At 39.5% G+C, this 18,027-nt stretch overlaps 1 protein-coding gene across 7 annotated transcripts in view; it reads left to right on the top strand.

Annotated features, from left to right (window-relative positions):
- The window catches only part of BICRAL (BICRA like chromatin remodeling complex associated protein), a 42,777-nt gene extending 24,988 nt beyond the window's left edge, over nt 1-17,789 (top strand). For all 7 annotated transcript variants that reach the window (XM_020803718.3, XM_020803720.3, XM_078382918.1 and 4 more), the window contains exons 6-12: nt 3,360-3,450; nt 8,901-9,001; nt 9,833-9,897; nt 10,009-10,154; nt 10,368-10,462; nt 12,335-12,437; nt 13,988-17,789. In XM_020803718.3, coding sequence (XP_020659377.3) covers nt 3,360-3,450; nt 8,901-9,001; nt 9,833-9,897; nt 10,009-10,154; nt 10,368-10,462; nt 12,335-12,437; nt 13,988-14,793 — 1,407 coding nt within the window. In that variant the 3' untranslated portion in view covers nt 14,794-17,789. The remainder of the gene's footprint in view (nt 1-3,359; nt 3,451-8,900; nt 9,002-9,832; nt 9,898-10,008; nt 10,155-10,367; nt 10,463-12,334; nt 12,438-13,987) is intronic.
- Nucleotides 17,790-18,027: the final 238 nt, after the last annotated feature.

The raw sequence follows: 18,027 nt of genomic DNA, 5'->3' as shown, positions 1-18,027 counted from the left end.
CTGTGTTAAAATGTCAAGTGTCTGTGATGTAAAAAAATGAGACAAAGATAAATAATTTCAGAACTTTTTCCACCTTTAATGAGAACTATGAACTGTACAACTGAGTTGAACAATAAACTGAAATCTTTTAGGTGGAGGGAAGTAAAAATAAAAAACTGAAATAATATGGTTGCATCTGCGTGCATACCCTTAAACTAATACTTTGTCGAAGCACCTTTTGATTTTTTTAGAGCACTCAGCCTTTTGGGGTATGAGTCTATCAGTATGGCACACATTGACTTGGCAATATTTGCCCACTCTTCTTTGCAAAAACGTTCCAAATCTGTCAGATTGCAAGGGCGTCTCCTGTGCACAGCCCTCTTCAAATCACCCCACAGATATTCAATTGGATTCAGGTCTGGGCTCTGGCTGGGCCGTTCCAAAATGTTAATCTTCTTCTGGTGAAGCCATTCCTTTGTTAATTTGGATGTGTGCTTTGGGTTGCTGTCATGCTAAAAGATAAAGTTCCTCCTCAGGTTCAGCTTTCTAGCAGAAGCCTGAAGGTTTGTGCCAATATTGACTGGTATTCGGAACTGTTCATAATTCCCTCTACCTTGACTAAGGTCTCTGTCCCAGCTGAAAAAAAATAGTCCCAAAGCATGATGCTGCCACCACCATGCTTCATTTTGCCCACATGTTTTTGGGAGACTCCAACTGTGTTTTTGCAAAATTTAGCCGGGCTTAGATGTTTTTCTTCGTAAGAAAAGGCTTCTATCTTGCCACTCTACCCCATAGTCCAGACATATGAAGAGTACGGGAGATTGTTGTCACACAGCCAGTACTTGCCAGGTATTCCTGCAGTTCCTTTAATGTTGTTTTAGGCCTCTTGGCAGCCTCCCTGACCAATTTTCTTCTAGTCTTTTCATCAATTTTGCAGGATCGTCCAGTTCTTGGGAATGTCACTGTTGTGCCATATTTTCTCCACTTGATGGTGACTTTCTTCACTGTTCCATGGTATATCTAATGCCTTGGAAATTCTTTTGTACCCTTCTGACTTTTTAACAATGAGATCCCTCTGCTGCTTTGGAAGCTCTTTGCAGACCATGGCTTCTGCTGTAGGATGTGACTATGAAAATGTCAGGAAAGACCTACTAGCACAGCTGATATTTATTTGGGATTCCTCAGAGGCACTTTAAATGATGGCAGGGATGTACTGACTCCTACTTAACGTGAGTTTGAATGTGATTGTTTACTGCTGAAGACAGCTACATCCCCAGTTACAAGAGGTTGTGCACACAGATGCAACCATATTATTTCAGTTTTTTATTTTTACTTCCCTCCACCTAAAAGATTTCAGTTTGTTGTTCAACTGAGTTGTACAGTTCATAGGTCTCATTAAAGGTGGAAAAAGTTCAGAAATTATTTATCTTTGTCTCATTTTTTAACATCACAGACACTTGACGTTTTAACAGGGGTGTGTAAACCTTTTATATCCATTGTAGATATAATCTGAAAAATATCTTGGTGGAAGTCTATGGTGCTGCCCAGAGTGGTTCAGATCTAGTCATCTCAATTTAATATGCATTATACATGCATTTTTCTGTCCCTCTTCACTTCTAATTTTGTATATCGAAACTGAAGACTTACAGGATGCATTAAACAAGTTTCCTTAACATCACAAGTGGGGAGGCTGGTTTAATTTTGGATAATAAGCCAAGACATGAAACTTAGGATATACAGTGGTGCCTCGCTTAACGAGCGCACCGTATAACGACAAAATCGCACAGCGATCCGTTTTTTTGGATCGCTAATGTGATCGCTCAGCGAGCTTTAGATAGGGAGAAATTCGCTTTGCGAAGATCGGTAAGCGTTTCGCTTACTGATCTTCGCAAAACGAAGCTCCGACGATCAGCTGTTTGGCGGACAAAATGGCCGCCGAAAGCCCCAAAATGGCCACGCACAGCGTTTTCGCGCCCTCCCCTTGCTTAACGAGGGTGCGAAAATGGCTGCCGGTGATAGGAAACCTCGCTGAACGGTGAGTAAAGGAGCCTTTTGGCTTTCCCTGTCCCGTTCAGCGATGTTTCGCTATAGCGAAGGTTAATCCAGAACGGATTAACCTCGCTATGCGAGGCACCACTGTAACTAGTTTCTTATTCTGATTTCTCATTCAGGATGTTAGGTATGAGCATAATGCTGAGATTGATATGTCTGAATTGTCCCACATAGTACAGATGAATATAGGAATTCACATATTTTAAGAGTGTTTGGTAGTTTCACACATTGTCATTGTTTCAACTTATATATTGCCCCACAGTCCTGAAGTACTCTCTGGCCAGTTTACAACATAATTATGCAAACAACGCATTGCCCCCCCCAGCAAGCTAGGTACTCATTTTACTGATCTCAGAAGGATGGCAGGCTTAGTCAACCTTGAGCCAGCTACCTGAATCCATTGGAGCAACTGAGGTAGTGAGCAAAGATGTAACTGCAGTTTAACCACTGCACCTTGGGGCTCATTAACTGCAGTATGTCTTTTACAGCAGCGGTCCCCAACCTTTTTGGGGCTGCAGACTGGCTGGGGGGAGCTATCTCCATGCGCGGGGGGGGACAGGGCACCCCCACGCTGTGCAGTGGGCGTGTTGCACCCACCGCGAGCGTGACACACCCCGGTGAGCACAACATGCCCACCGTGGGTGTGATGCGTCCACCGTGAGAGCGTGACACACCCACTGCATGCGTGGGGGTGTGTGGAGATCCGTAGCCGTGGCCCAGTTCTGGCAAGCCCACGGACCGGCAGCAGGCCGTGGACCAGGGGTTGATGACCCCTGTTCTACAGCCTTCAGACACCAGTGATTTGCCTGCTTAAATCAGACTCTATACTTACTGAGTGCAAAGAGCATTCAGTGCAGTAGGAAGTCCGGTTCATTTTTAAGGAACCAAGACAACATGGAGAATTGAATCCTTGATGCCCCTATAACCAAATCACCATGAATACTATGTCTTCATTCATTTACCAGAGCAGAACCTTAGAAAGGAAGTTATTAAAATCCTAATTATTGTTCACTGTGGATATGTAGCAGTTCAGTCTTACACATTTTTACTTGACAGTAAGCCCTACTGTATTAAGTAGTCTTGTTTCCAATCAAGTGTGGTATGTTTAATTAACGTGTGACATAATAGCGTTGCTACAGATGGGCTGAGTGTTTGTGTGGAAACCTATCCAGTGAATGAATGGAGATACTCCATGTACATGCTGATTTTATTAGTAGGATAAGCTAATATAATCAGATCTATAGAGAAATGTTTATATGTTTTGTATATAGAATGTTTTAATTATAGTTTAATTATATGTATGGTGTTTTTGTGTGATATCTTTACAGGGTCAAAAAAAAGTTTCAAACTTGGCATCTTCAATTTCATCATCAAAATCACAGGATAGCCTGAGACAACCTCAGCTAACAAGTATTTTAGGTAATATATTGCTTGTCGTCGTCTAGTCGTTTAGTCGTGTCTGACTCTTCGTGACCCCATGGACCAGAGCACGCCAGGCCCTCCTATCTTTCTTGCCTCCCGTAGTTGTGTCAAATTCATCTTGGTTGCTTCAATGACACTGTCCAACCATCTCATCCTCTGTCGTCCCCTTCTCCTTTTGCCTTCACACTTTCCCAACATCAGGGTCTTTTCCAAGGAGTCTTCTCATGAGATGGCCAAAGTACTGGAGCCTCAGCTTCAGGATCTGTCCTTCCAGTGAGCACTCTGGTTTGATTTCCTTTAGAATTGATAGGTTTGTTCTCCTTTCAGTCCAGGGGACTCTCAAGAGCCTCCTCCAGCACCAAAATTCAAAGGCATCAATTCTTCGGCGGTCAGCTTTCTTTATGGTCCAGCTCTCACTTCCATACATCACTACAGGAAAAACCATTGCTTTGACTATTTGGACTTTTGTTGACAAGGTGATGTCTCTGCTTTTTAAGATGCTGTCAAGGTTTGTCATCGCTTTCCTTCCAAGAAGCAGGAGTCTTTTAATTTTGTGGCTGCTGTCTCCATCTGCAGTGATCATGGAGCCCAAGAAAGTAAAATCTATCACTGCCTCCATGTCTTCCCCTTCTATTTCCCAGGAGGTGATGAGACCAGTGGCCATGATCTTAGTTTTTTTGATGTTGACTTTCAGACTGTTTTTTGTGCTCTCCTCTTTCACCCTCATTACAAGGTTCTTTTAATTCCTCCTCACTTTCTGCCATCAGAGTGGTATCATCTGCATATCGGAGGTTGTTGATATTTCTTCTGGCAATCTTAATTCCAGCTTGGCATTCCTCCAGTCCAGCCTTCCGCATGATGTATTCTGCATATAAATTAAATAAGCCGGTGGACAATATACAGCCTTGTCGTACTCCTTTGCCAAATTTTGAACCAATCAGTTGTTCCATATCCAGTTCTAACTGTTGCTTCCTGTCCCACATATAGGTTTCTCAGTAGATAGATAAGGCGGTCAGGCACTCCCATTTCTTTAAGGACTTGCCATAGTTTGCTGTGGTCCACACAGTCAAAGGCTTTTGCATAGTCAATGAAGCAGAAGTAGATATTTTTCTAGAACTCTCTGGCTTTCTCCATAATCCAGCGCAGGTTAGCAATTTTGTCTCTAGTTCCGCTGCCCCTTTGGAATCCAGCTTGTACTTCTGGGAGTTCTCGGTCCACATACTGCTGAAGCCTACCTTGGAGGATTTTGAGCATAACCTTGCCAGCGTGTGAAATGAGTGCAATTGTACGGTATTTGGAGCATTCTTTGGCACTGCCCTTCTTTAGGATTGGGATGTAGACTGATCTTTTCCAGTCTTCTGGCCACTGTTGAGTTTTCCAAACTTGCTGGCATATTGAATGTAGCACCTTAACAGCATCATCTTTTAAGATTTTAAATAGTTCCACTGGGATGCCATCACCTCCACTGGGCTTGTTGTTAGCCAGGCTTTCTAAGGCCCACTTGACTTCACTCTCCAGCTCAAGGTCAGCAACTACATTGTCTGGGTTGTCCGGGATATCCAAGTCTTTCTGGTATAATTCCTCTGTGTATTCTTGCCACCTCTTCTTGATGTCTTCTGCTTCTGTTAGGTCCCTCCCATTTTTTCCTTTATCATGTCCATCTTTGCACAAAATGTTCCTCTAATATCTCCAATTTTCCTGAACAGATCTCTGGTCTTTCCTTTTCTGTTATTTTCCTCTATTTCTTTGCACTGTTCATTTATGAAGGCCCTCTTGTCTCTCCTTGCTATTCTTTGGAAATCTGCATTCAATTTTCTGTAACTTTCCATATCTCCCTTGCATTTTGCTTCCCTTCTCCTCTCTGCTATTTCTAAGGCCTCGTTGGACAGCCACTTTGCTTTCTTGCATTTCCTTTTCTTTGGGATGGTTTTTGTTGCTGCCTCCTGTACAATGTTACGAGCCTCTATCCAAAGTTCTTCACTCTGTCCACCAGATCTAGTTCCTTAAATCTGTTCTTTACTTCCACTATGTATTCATAAGGGATTTGGTTTAGATTATACCTGACTAGCCCAGTGGTTTTTCCTACTCTCTTCAGTTTAAGCTTGAATTTTGCTATGAGAAGCTGATGATCAGAGCCGCAGTCAGCTCCAGGTCTTGTTTTTGCTGACTGTATAGAGCTTCTCCATCTTTGGCTGCAGAGAATATAATCAATCTGATTTTGATATTGCTCATATGGTGATTTCCATGTATAGAGTTGCCTCTTGTGTTGTTGGAAAAGAGTGTTTGTGATGACCAGCTTGTTCTCTTGACAAAACTCTATGAGCCTTTGCCCTGCTTCGTTCTGAACTCCAAGGCCAAACTTCCCTGTTGTTCCTTTTATCTCTTGGCTCCCTACTTTGGCATTCCAGTCCCCTAGAATGAGAAGAACATCTTTCTTTGGTGCCAGTTCTAGAAGGTGTTGTAAATCTTCATAAAATTGTTCAATTTCAGTCTCCTCAGCAATGGTGGTTGGTACATAAACTTGGATTATTGTGATGTTGAAAGATCTGCCTTGGATTCGTATTGACATCATTCTATCATTTTTGAGATTATATCCCATTCCAGCTTTTCTCACTCTTTTGTTGACTATGAAGGCTACTCCATTCCTTCTACGGGCTTCTTGCCCACAATAGTAGATATGATAATCATCTGAGTTGAATTCACCCATTCCTGTCCATTTTAGTTCACTGATGCCCAGGATGTCGATGTTTATTCTTGCCATATCCTGTTTGACCACCCCCAGCTTCCCAAGGTTCATAGATCTTACATTCCAGGTTCCTATGCAGTATTTTTCTTTGCAGCATCGGACTTTCCTTTCACTTCCAGGCACGTCCACAGCTGAGCGTCCTTTTGGCTTTGGCCCAACCACTTCATTAGCTCTGGAGCTACTTGTACTTGTCCTCTGCTCTTCCTCAGTAGCATGTTGGAAGCTTTTCGACCTGAGGGGCCCATCTTCCAGCGTCATATCTTTTAGCCTTTTGTTTCTGATCATGGGGCATTCTTGGCAAAGATACTGGAGTGGCATTGCCAGTTCCTACTGCAGGTGGATTGCGTTTAGTGGGAACTCTCCACTATGACCCGTCTGTCTTGGGTGTCCCTGCACAGCATAGCCCATAGCTCCTATGAGTTACTCAAGCCCCTTCGCCACAACAAGGCAGCAATCCATGAAGGAGAATATATTGCTAGGTTAGATCTAATTTTATAGCTTTCCCAAACTTCTCAAGTATGAAATTAATTTTTCCTAAATGGCCAGCAAGGGCATGATGCTGATATGTCTTAAATATAGTTGAGCATGCAGGCGGATCTTTATGGCATTTAGATACGCATGTCAATACTGTTTTTCTGTGCAAGGGACAGGCATGCTTGTCAGTTGCAGCAAAAACTACAAAGAGTCTTGAGGTACTTTAAACACTAACTTATTTTATCGGGCATTGGCTTTTGTGGACTGCAGCCCATCAGATGAATAGTCTGTCTTAAGGTGCCACAACAGTTGGTTGGGTATTTACAGAGTTAGCTTACTGTTAGTAGGGTGAAAATTTAGACAAGCCCTTGATGTATTGCTGAGTTCTTCAATGTGGTCTCTGTGATTCCCACTAATTCCTCGGATTCACACCTGCACAGAGTACTGTACTATGTGAAAGAGCTAAGCTGTAAAGCAAGAAACCTGTCACCACCCTTCCCATCATGCATGTATAAGCATTCCTCAGCTTGATCCCCCAAGTTCCTTTTTATCTCTGCTACATGTTTCAGAGCTTCTCTTTCCTCATTCCTCATACTGAAGTATTTGCCTATAGAGTTTCCTCTTACTTTTTTTCTACCCGTTTCTCCTCAGCTTTTTGATTGGTTGTATCATTTATACACGGTTTGCGGGTTTCTTCTTTGATCCCTCATTTCTGGGCCTTGTCCACTCCTGTGGCCTTAGAGCCCTTTTTAAAGACATGTTGGGACTGATGAGGAAAGAGCAGGCCCACAGATGGGCATTTCTCGCTGTTGGTTTTGTTTAGGAGAGACTCATTACTTGCAGTCTTGCTCAGTCTGTCATGGGATTACAATACAGAGCTTGAAGAAGTACCGGTTTAAACTCTGGTGACATGTTTGAGACAAATAGCTTAAAGCAGCAAATCAGGTAGCTGAAAATCACTCTCCATACCTCTTCTGTATCTATTTGTAAGAAACCTTTTGTTAAACTGGCATTTTTTCAAAATCACAGAGTCAGACCTCCATGACAGAATTTTGTGTGGATTTTGTTGATTCCCACATGACTTTCAGAAGAGATGGTATGAGTTTTACAGAATACCTTTTGTGTATTCATATGTATGAAAATGTAGTGCCAGCAGGTTACTACAGGGATGGATAATTCCTGGAAATGTTTGGGATGTTTATGTGACAGTAATTTATGGAAGCATATGTATGTGCAGCCTTCCAAGTTGTAGCCTTAAGACATGGCTGGCATCTTGGGAATGTGTCTAATAGGAACCTGAGAGCCAAGAGCGGGTGAGACTGCTGGTTCATGTTTACTACACAGTTTTAGACATACAGAAAAGAGTTATATTGACCTGTAGTAGATGTGCAAAGAGCTGGCTAGATAGATCAGTGGTTTAGGTATGTCTGTGCAGTCAGAGATTGCGTGTTTGCTTCCCCACTGTGCCTCCCGTGAGAAGAGCCAGCCTGTGTGACCTTGGACATTGATGATGATTTTTATTAGACAGTCAGAGATCTGCCATGTATTATAGCCTATCAAGTGGTAAGAGATGTAGCACAACATTTCTTCTCTTAGGATCAAACTGAATCAAGAGAGTAGAGTCTGTATTTCCCCTGCCTCAAACAATTTACCCAACATTTCTTCTGAGGACGTATCCCCAGTTTTGTAGATTCATACTCTGCACATTGTATTGCCAGATGGAATTACTGGGTTTGGCCATCAATGGTATGTTTCCATAGGCAGTACAAGCAGTTGGTCGCCAATGCTTCTGGGAGGCCAATGTGCCATCTCAACCTTGGACTGCAATTTCTCTTGCAGTGCGAAGGTTGAATCTCCTGCTCTGAAATCAGACCTCTTTCTTCATCCTCAGAGAGGCAGAGTGAATCTGTCATATCCTCTCTAGGACAACAGGATTGTACCATTATTTGTACTTAAATTCTGTTGAATGTGGACTTGCCTCTTACACGTTGCAGAAATATTCTTAGGATTATACCATTAATTTATAAATTGTTATACATTTAATACCAATGTAGTTGTGAATGCTTTTGTTATTACTGCTGCGTGTGTACTATAATAACATGCAAAGTTATAGATCAAGCAAGGCTTTTAAAATACATTCAGTTGTATGTTTAGGCAGAAGATTCCAAACATGGCTTAAGGTTTGCTTAAACTTGTTAAAGAAACTTAATAATTCATGTGTTCATAGGACAAGATACAGGGGCCAAGGTTATGCAGCAGCCTGTAGGAACTGCACTGCCACACCAGGAGAAGCAAGTAGGATCATCTCTTACACCACCAAAAGTGCAGGTAGGAGGATATTTCCCCTAATTTTTCTTAAATTTAGATTTTGGTGAAAATGTATTAGCCTTTGTTGTTTGTACTAGTGTTTTCATTAAAAATAATCTTTTTAAAAATTGTGAGAAGGCATGCAGATGGCGTATTTAAAATTCTTCATCAGTTTACTAAGTTAAAACTAAACAATAATTTATACCAAAGGTGTTTTCTAGCAAACTCTGATAATTACTTCTTATTGTTTTTATAACATGTCTGTTCTTGCTTCTGAAATGACATGATGGTAATAGTATTATAGTGTGCTTGCTATGTGATAGAATGTTAGCATATCTGTTAGCATTTACCATCCTGATCTTTAGATATATGCACTAGGTGTGAATCAAGCTATAGAGTGAGAAGCAGTATGATGTAGCAGATATAGTGCTGAACGAGGACTTAGAAAACTGAGGTTCAGCCAGAGACATGGTAAAGTCCTCCTTGAACATGTCATGTACCTCAAAAACTCTATTCAAGTCTGCATAGATCAGAGGCTACTTTATAGCACACAACAATAATGCGTGCACCACCATCCTTTGTTTACCTCTAGATGTATTTCACTGAAAGTTTCCATTGAAAAGCATGCACAGAATTACTGCTCTGGTAAATTAAGCCTGTATATTTAACAATATGTAGCCATGCTCTTTGGGTTTTTTGCCGTGTCTCAGAATAAAATGTTAAGTTTGTACTATTGCAGCCTACAGAAAGTACTTTCAGTTGTATTGTTCCTGTTTATGTGCACTAGACTGTAGTTTGTTTTTATAAAGGAAAGTAATGCTGGTGTAATAAAAATGTGTTTTGCACACCTAGGTGGATGATCGTCACACAATAGGACAAAAGAGACCAGCTGCTAAACAGTTAACAAAAGGAGCCTTGTGAGTCTTTGCCCATTTTTATTCATAGTGTTTCTTTAGGCATTTGTTTTTCTTCAGGTACCATCAATTTTTATCAGTTATAATCACTGACAATACTAATTTTCCCACTAGCATTCTACAGCAGTTACAGAAAGACCAGGCACATGCTGTAACTCCTGATAAAAGTCAGTTCAGATCTTTAAATGAAGCAGTCCAGAGACTCCTCTCATATCATGTGTGCCAAGGATCACTGCCAACAGAAGATGACTTAAGGAAAGGTAAGTTCTGATTTCCAAACTCTTGCAAAAAAATAAAGATAAAAATCCTGTTCTTGTGTGTTTACATAGAAATCAAACCAATGAAGTGTTGAGAGTGGTGCTGGATAATTGCAAGAAGGAGAACTGAAGCAAATGGAAAAACAAGGGAGAAATGAGTAAAATACTTTTGTTATAAAAGCCTACTATCTAAATATATTTTCTGTGCATTTTCAGTGGATAATGAATTTGAATCAGTAGCCACACAACTTCTGAAAAGGACCCAGGCTATGCTAAATAAGTACAGATGTCTGCTCTTGGAAGATGCGATGGTAAGATGAGTAAATGCATGTGTTTACTGTTGTCATGCCAAACTAAATGGTTCGCTTTCCTGTGAAAGATCTTCTTTAAAAAATAGTATGAAGTGTTTGTGTGAAACAAGGTGGAATTGGATGAGCTGGATTCAGATCATGAAATATATTTGTATAAATTTTAAGTCTTCTGTTGCAGGTTGCAAGCATTGGGGTACAATTATGGTAGGGAATTGGGGCAATTTCACTGGGAGGAAAAGAGTCAAGTCTGCCTTTCCCCATGCTATAACTCTGATCCAGCTCACCTTCCCCTTACACCAGCTACTTGTTCAAGAAAAATAATGTATTACAGGGCTAATCACATGTCAAAGAGCACATATAATGTGGTTGTCTGTGCATATATGTATGCAGAGACAGAGTAGACTTTTGGTCTAGATGAGCTGGTATAAATCTAAATAAATAAATAAATAAAATGTGTAGATTTATTTGTTTGTGCGTTTTACTTCACAGTGGTTAGTTTTCACAATTTGTTCCAATGCAACAGCGTGGCTTTCATCTAACCCCATGAACCATATCTTCCAACTTGTTCCCTACTTCAAAATTTTTTAATATAGCATTAAGAGTCCCGCAAAGAGGTACCGCCTCATGCCAGTCTCATCTATTAACTATTGTCTTTCCCAGCAATCATTCTGGGAGTTTTATTCTGGTAGTGATAGTTGTACAATTCAGAGAGCATGAGGGTGCAGAGATGCCAGTCTCTCTTCTTGAGACATACCTGTTCAGAAGCATTCTCCTGCCGACTTTTATAGGCAACTGCATGGGAATAGGAAGGTCTGAGTCGGCATATTTGCATGGTAATTCAGTACTCCTCTGTGGGCTTCTTTGAGGCTTGCCTGACAAGAGGAGTGCAATGAGAGCATATCTTTCAGGTACATTTACCTTGTTAACTCTTTTTCGTTGTTACGCATGGCGGATTATCTCAGAAGGCAGGAGAGATTGAAAATGTGTCAATTCCTGTTTATTTCCCTTATTTATATCTGGCCTTTCCATTGCACACAATGCTCAAGATGTCTGGAGTTTAGGCTGATTTTTCCTATAACATTTAATAAGTAAGGTAAAGAGAAGAAGTAAATTTTGTAATAGTCTTGAAAACAGGTTTGCTTCTTTAATTTTTTTCAGACCGAGCTACTGCCCATGCAAAGATGGTTAGGGCAGAAGCTTGGAGAAGAGTATGTGCAGCAATGAATAATTCACTAAAGCTGCTATGCAGATACAAAAGCTGCAATGCTGTGCAATGAGACTTTGGAGTAAGTCCCATTGACAATACATACGTAACTGTTGCCTTCCCCCACTTATGATGATAGGGCTTCTCTCTGCTGGTGTTTGAATACTTACACACCTTCCTAGCTCGATCCATCCAATGTATCTGTGCATTAGAGTTACTTTCTGAGTGCTTAAAAGCAGTATTATTTATCAAGTGCCTAAATCCCAGTGGGCAATTCATTTATGGGGAAGTCCTAAGCATTCTGGTTTAGAAATAAGAAATTATGCTAGAAATAGAGTTAACCACTGAAGAATATTGTTTAGATGCCTTGAGTCCCAGTTTTGGAAGAATGTGGGATTTCAGTCAGTTAGATAAGCAAATCTTGACTTGTAAATCTGACCACAGTTTTCAGACTCCTGCTTCTTGTGATATGTTTCAAATTACTATTAGTCTCTTAAACTAACACTTTGCAACCTTTTCTAATTTCACAGCCATCCTTGTCTGGCTTCTTTAAAGAACTAATCTCCCCTCCCGCCACTATTTAACTTAAGTGATATTTTTCAGTATTGATAGTATTCCATGTATCACAATAGGTAAAACTGAATGTTTTAAATAACTTTTTTCCCCAGAGGATAAATCCTTCTGCAGAAATGGTAATGATTGACAGGATGTTTAACCAGGAAGAAAGACAAGCTCTGTCCCGAGATAAACGTCTTGCAATAGTTGACCCTGGTAAGAAACAAAATGGGATATATGTACAGATAATGACTGGTAATTGCATTATTCTAAGAAGATTTATTATATTCCTAAGAAGTGAATGCCTATTGGTCCATTATACAAATGTAATATTTTCAAATTTTCAGTTCATTATTTCTATTCCACATTTCCTACTTTTGCCTTACAACATCCCTGTGAGATAGATCATGCTGAGAGTGTGTGACTAACCCAAGGTCACCCAGTGAGCTTCATAGATGAATAGGGATTTCAACCCACCTGTTCAAAAATCTATACCAACATTTTAACCACTGTAACACACTGGCTCAAAATTTCGAAAACATAGTAAAATATTTGTTTCTGGATAAAAGAAAATTCCAGACTTCAGAAAATATTCATTGCGTCACAATTTTATAACTGTCCTAATTTCATAATTATGAAGCCTACATTTTATTTATTATTTATTTTATATAAACTCCGTTGAACATAGTGGTACTTGTTTCTAAGCATGTGTGTCTAGAATTGTATTGTTACTTAACAGTTAACTTATAGAAGAGTAGTATGGCTGAATAACTCAGTGGATTCGATATCTAGCTGTGGAGGCAGAGCTGTGTGGCCTTGGGTAAGCTGTGCAGTCCCAGGATGTCCCCAGAAGAGAGTGTTAAACCATTTCTAAGTATTCTCTACCTGGAAAACCCTAAAAAGGTTGCCATAAGCCAGAATTGATTTAATAGCCCATGAATATTATTTTTATGAAGGTAAGAAGTATTTTTTCATTCTTTTGCATTCAGGCAAAAGATTTATAAATAGAAGTATAACCTGCCATAAAAAAATCCTAAACAAACAGAAGTCCTGTTTACTCTACTCTTTTCTGTTCCCTGTCACTTCAGACCTCCAACAGTCAGCAGCATTTGTCTACTGAGCATCAATTAAGTGACATCAAGCTCTTTCAGGGTTTGTTTGCTTTGTGCCTCCTTAGGCTCCACCCCTTTTGTGCTTCCACCAACAGCAGAATTCCCTTTAGCCCATTTTGCAAAAAAGGACAAATAAAATAAACATTAAAAACTATATTTGTACATACATACTAATTGCAAACATACCTGGCCTTCATCCCCAGCCAAAACCTCCTAGGGAAATGGGCCCAGTGGCTGGGCACACCCTAATTCAAAGCAGTAAGCCCTTCTCCTTGGGCCATGTGATGAGGGAGGACAAAAGAAGGCCCACAAAACAGACTCCTCAGTAAAATGCCCATGTAAACATACCTGGCCTTCATCCCCAGCCAAAACCTAGGGAAATGGGCCCAGAGTCCGGGCACACCACAAAACTAAACTAATTGCATTATTTCATTGTTCTTCAATAATGACTTGACACCTACTAATGGATTATAACCTGAATAGTACTATTACTCTACAGATAAATGGTAGAAAATTATCAAGTGAGTTCTGAAAATGCATGTTTGTATTCTGGTATTCTCCTACAAAAGATGAATGCTGCTGCTCTATTCCTTTTGTTTTACTATTCTTAATATGCCATAATTCAGCATTAAATCGCCTGTTTTCAAATTTCAGATGGTTTTCTGGCAGACTTTTGTTGTCCCTCTACGCAGTTTGACAAGATTGACGATGGAACACAGCCTGGCAAAAGTGATCATCAGTCGAGCAAACATTTAACTTCTCAGAACCAGACTGCTAATACCCAAATCAGAGACGGATCAATTTCAAGCACAGCAGAGTCTTTTAATCACAACAAAGTTCATGTAGTGCCTAACAATATTGTGAGTCCACAGCAAGGAAACATTTCTGTTAAAAAACCAGAAAATCTCACAAAAGCTTTAAAGTTTGAGAAAGCAAGCTGCTCTCCTGAATGCCAACTTATGCCTGCTTCTGAACAAAAAATAGCTGGTAAAGACCCTGACAAGGTTAATGAAAACTCTTTAAACTCTGATGATCATTCATTGAAAACCTTACGAAGTACAGATCATGGTACACAAAATAAAATTTGTCAGAATAGAGTTGATTCTCACTCAGAAGCAACATATAATCATTCATTGCAAGACAAAACTCTTCGGAGTTCTCCAAAGAATGAGGATTTGCATCCAGACAACTTGAAAGACTCTGGGAAACCTCAAAAGGATTTGTTGCTTAATAAGAGTTTAGAGACTACGTTCAAAAATATACTGGAACTGAAAAAGACTGGGAGACAGCCACAAGGCGAGGCAGCTGGCAGTGGGTCTTTAGAATTAGAATATCCACACTTTTCACTTATTGCTTCACAGGAAAACTGCCTGGAGAAATTTATTCCAGACCACAGTGAAAGTGTTGTAGAAACTGACTCTCTTCTAGAAGCCGCTGTAAATAGTATCTTAGAGTGTTAATAGTGCAGTACCATGGGCATATTTCTCTTACGAGCAAATGTGAATGACACCACAAGTACAGCCTGACATACATCGAAGGGTACCCTTTCTAAACTAGGTTCTGTTCTGTGTTTGGAAGCAATACTCATTGTGGTTACAGTGAGATATTCAGTTATGTACATCCCTAAGAGAAAGCTGTTTGGTAGGGCCTGTGCATTGGCTAAAATTTGGTTTCGTAATATGAGAATGCATCTTAATGAGCCACAGGTTGTGTAGCTGCAAGGAGGAGATTAGAAACTTTTGCTTCTGTTAGATTAATCATTGTTTAGCATGTCATTGGAACCATAAACTGGGGTCAATTTTAATTATAGTAAGTTGGAACAAACCAACTCCACCAAAAATATAGCTCGATCTTAGCTTGTTTCCATTAACAAACTTAACAGTAGGTTGTCCTGATTTAGAAAACAGCAGGCTGTGGTTAGTCAAACATTGAAGTGGAAACTGCCAGACTTACTGTGGTGTATGGTTTGATATTGGGTCTGAACCAGCCCTACGTGATACTGTTTGTGCTAATTGTTTCAATATGACAGCTTAATGAAACTGCAGTTTACTAGGCCCTAAATAACAAGGTAATATACTGACAATCACAGTCCAGTAATAAGTGTGATAAATAAATGTCAACAATTCGCATTTAATCAAAAAAAGCCCCTGGCCTTCACCCACCTCCCATCACTTGATTTTAAGATTTGATGTTTGTGATAAACTACATAGTACCGCTGTTCAGAAATGCCTGTCTCTCAGGTTTGGAAGAGAGAGAAATTTCTTGAAGGAGAGACATTGTCATCAGAGTGTTTACAGGGCTTTATAACTTCAAGTGCTTTTCTATTGCTCAGTGAGCAGAAACATATATATTATCAAGACTTTTGTCTGTGGAAGATATTGTACGCAGCTAGACTAAATGCATGCTACACAAAGAAGGCAAAAGATGCAAAATAGTAAAGGAGGAGGCTATGAGCCATGAAATTCTACCCACACACAGAAATTCTTCAAGAAAATATTCTGCATTCTATAATCGGATATAGTCAAAATCTTTCTGAGGTGGTGTAATTTTTTTCTAGACCAAGTATCAAGCACTTTTATTTGAAAATTGTGTTGTTATTAGTAGTAGTTTATACTTTTAAGGAGATGCTGGCCTTAATCTAAATAATTTAAAGACCCATGTGTTTTTTGTCTGTTTCTGCTGTTCAAGAATGTTAAGTCATCTGCAGTGGCAGTCATAATTACCAAAATATGTGCAAACCAAAGTTAATCCACTGCCCCATTAAAGGCATCTAATTCATGATTTAGAGCCAAAGGAATCACATGCATGGTTTCCATCTGGCTGGTGGTCATATTGAACAAAATAATCATTTTATCTTTTAATCTCTAGCATTCTCTTCCTATGTTACCATGTTTGTTTTTGTTTTTCAGCTCTGTTGGGTACATTGGTTTTGAGCCATTAGTATAAGGGATGTAGTATCTATTTGGGCCCGTGGTTTGTATGGCAGTTTCTCTTTAGTTTCCTTTACAGCCACATTCAAAAACTTCCAAGTTGATGCTATCATAGCCTAGTGACCTAATAGTGGCTCTTGTATACACATAGACACTTCCTAATATTGATTAAGAATGAGGAACTCCCTTGTGCATTCATCTGTGGAGCTCCATCACACAGCAGCCGTGACAAACTGTGGTTGTCAGTCAGATTGCCAGTATGCCCGGGGGGTGGGGGGAAGAATCAGCTTGTGCTTTTTAAATAACAGTATGCTACTAATGTAAGAGCCATTGCTCTCTTCCAGTCATCACAAGACCCCACCACCATCCCTTCTTGAGACAGCATAGGGAATAATAAAATATATCCAAATTTAATAGAAAAATCGTATCATTTAAAGCTCATCCCACCATTGCCAGAAACAGATGTGTGGAAGGCTCTCTTTCGTTTTTATTGTCAGTTTTAAAAGTGTTTCAGTTGTAAAATTACAGATTTGTAGAACCCTACATTCTGTAATGATTGTCACTTGAAAGATTTTAAATCTTGACTGGCATTGCTACTTTGGTGAATCTTTATACGCATGGAGTCTGGTACTTGTTTTCTTATCAGTGATATAAGGTTGTGCAGCCATTGCTTTTCCCTCAAGACCTGTAAAGGAATAATTAATTGAACTGTAACCATAATGAGATGTCTATGAAAACCATTTGTTAAACAGTCACATAAATCAAGTGAACTTGGATCTGATCGAAACATGACAAAACTCGACACACATCCATAAACCCTCCTTCTTTTGGTTTTATCTGGGAGTGTAAATTTTCCTTCAACTGTACAGAATATTCTGAATTTAAATACCAAAACAAAGCCTTTATGTTTGGGATATGTGAAAATTTATGTTTCAATAAAGTTCTAGCCAGGGCATCTGAAATGCACTTCGTCAATGTGGACTGAATCATAACTTATGTGTATCTCAGCATTTTATGCTGGGAGCCCTCTGAACAATGTTCAGCTAAATTAACCTGGGGTAGCTAATGTATTTTATTTATTAAAATGAACTTGGTTTTAGAGCTCTGAATATTTTAATTGGTAATGCAGTAAAAATATTTTTGTTCGTTGTACAAAGAAGTGTGATTTTGTTACGCAGCCCATGGTCCTGAATCCAGTGAAGGCCATTTATTTGTGCTTAACTGCTTTGTAGGATTGGTCTCTTGACTTCCTGGATGTCTTTCCATATTGTTCAAGGTGAAAACAAAATTTTAGCTGGCAACTATGAAAAATATCTGATTCATCAAGGTCAGCGTAATTGATCTGTTAAATTTGGGAGGCCTTACAGACTGACTTTAATGAAAGAGGATGTGTCACTTTTTGTCAGTGTGGTATGGACTTTATTTGCTTAAATACTTTCATTTGTATAGTATGTCTCACTTGAAATTGCTTTGTATACATTTTGTAAAAATATTTATAAAATGTTTTGTAAAAAAAGTATAAGAAATTGCAGTTTATTTTGTTATGTTGGATAAATACTGTTAAAAGACAAACGTTGGTAAAATATATTGTTAACCCATGGATAGGAAATGTTTAGCTGGAGACTACAGATTGAAACAACCATTGCAATACAGCCAAAGATTTGGGAAAAAACATGTTATCTGTGATTGTCTTGTTTTAACCAAGATAAATAGGTGCCACTGCAGATTATTTTTTTATTACACATACAATCTACTTCCAACATG

This window comes from Pogona vitticeps, chromosome 1, assembly GCF_051106095.1.
Source record: "Pogona vitticeps strain Pit_001003342236 chromosome 1, PviZW2.1, whole genome shotgun sequence".
NCBI lineage: Eukaryota > Metazoa > Chordata > Lepidosauria > Squamata > Agamidae > Pogona > Pogona vitticeps.
Note: the sequence above shows the minus strand (reverse complement) of the source record. Positions and strands in the feature narration are given on the sequence as shown.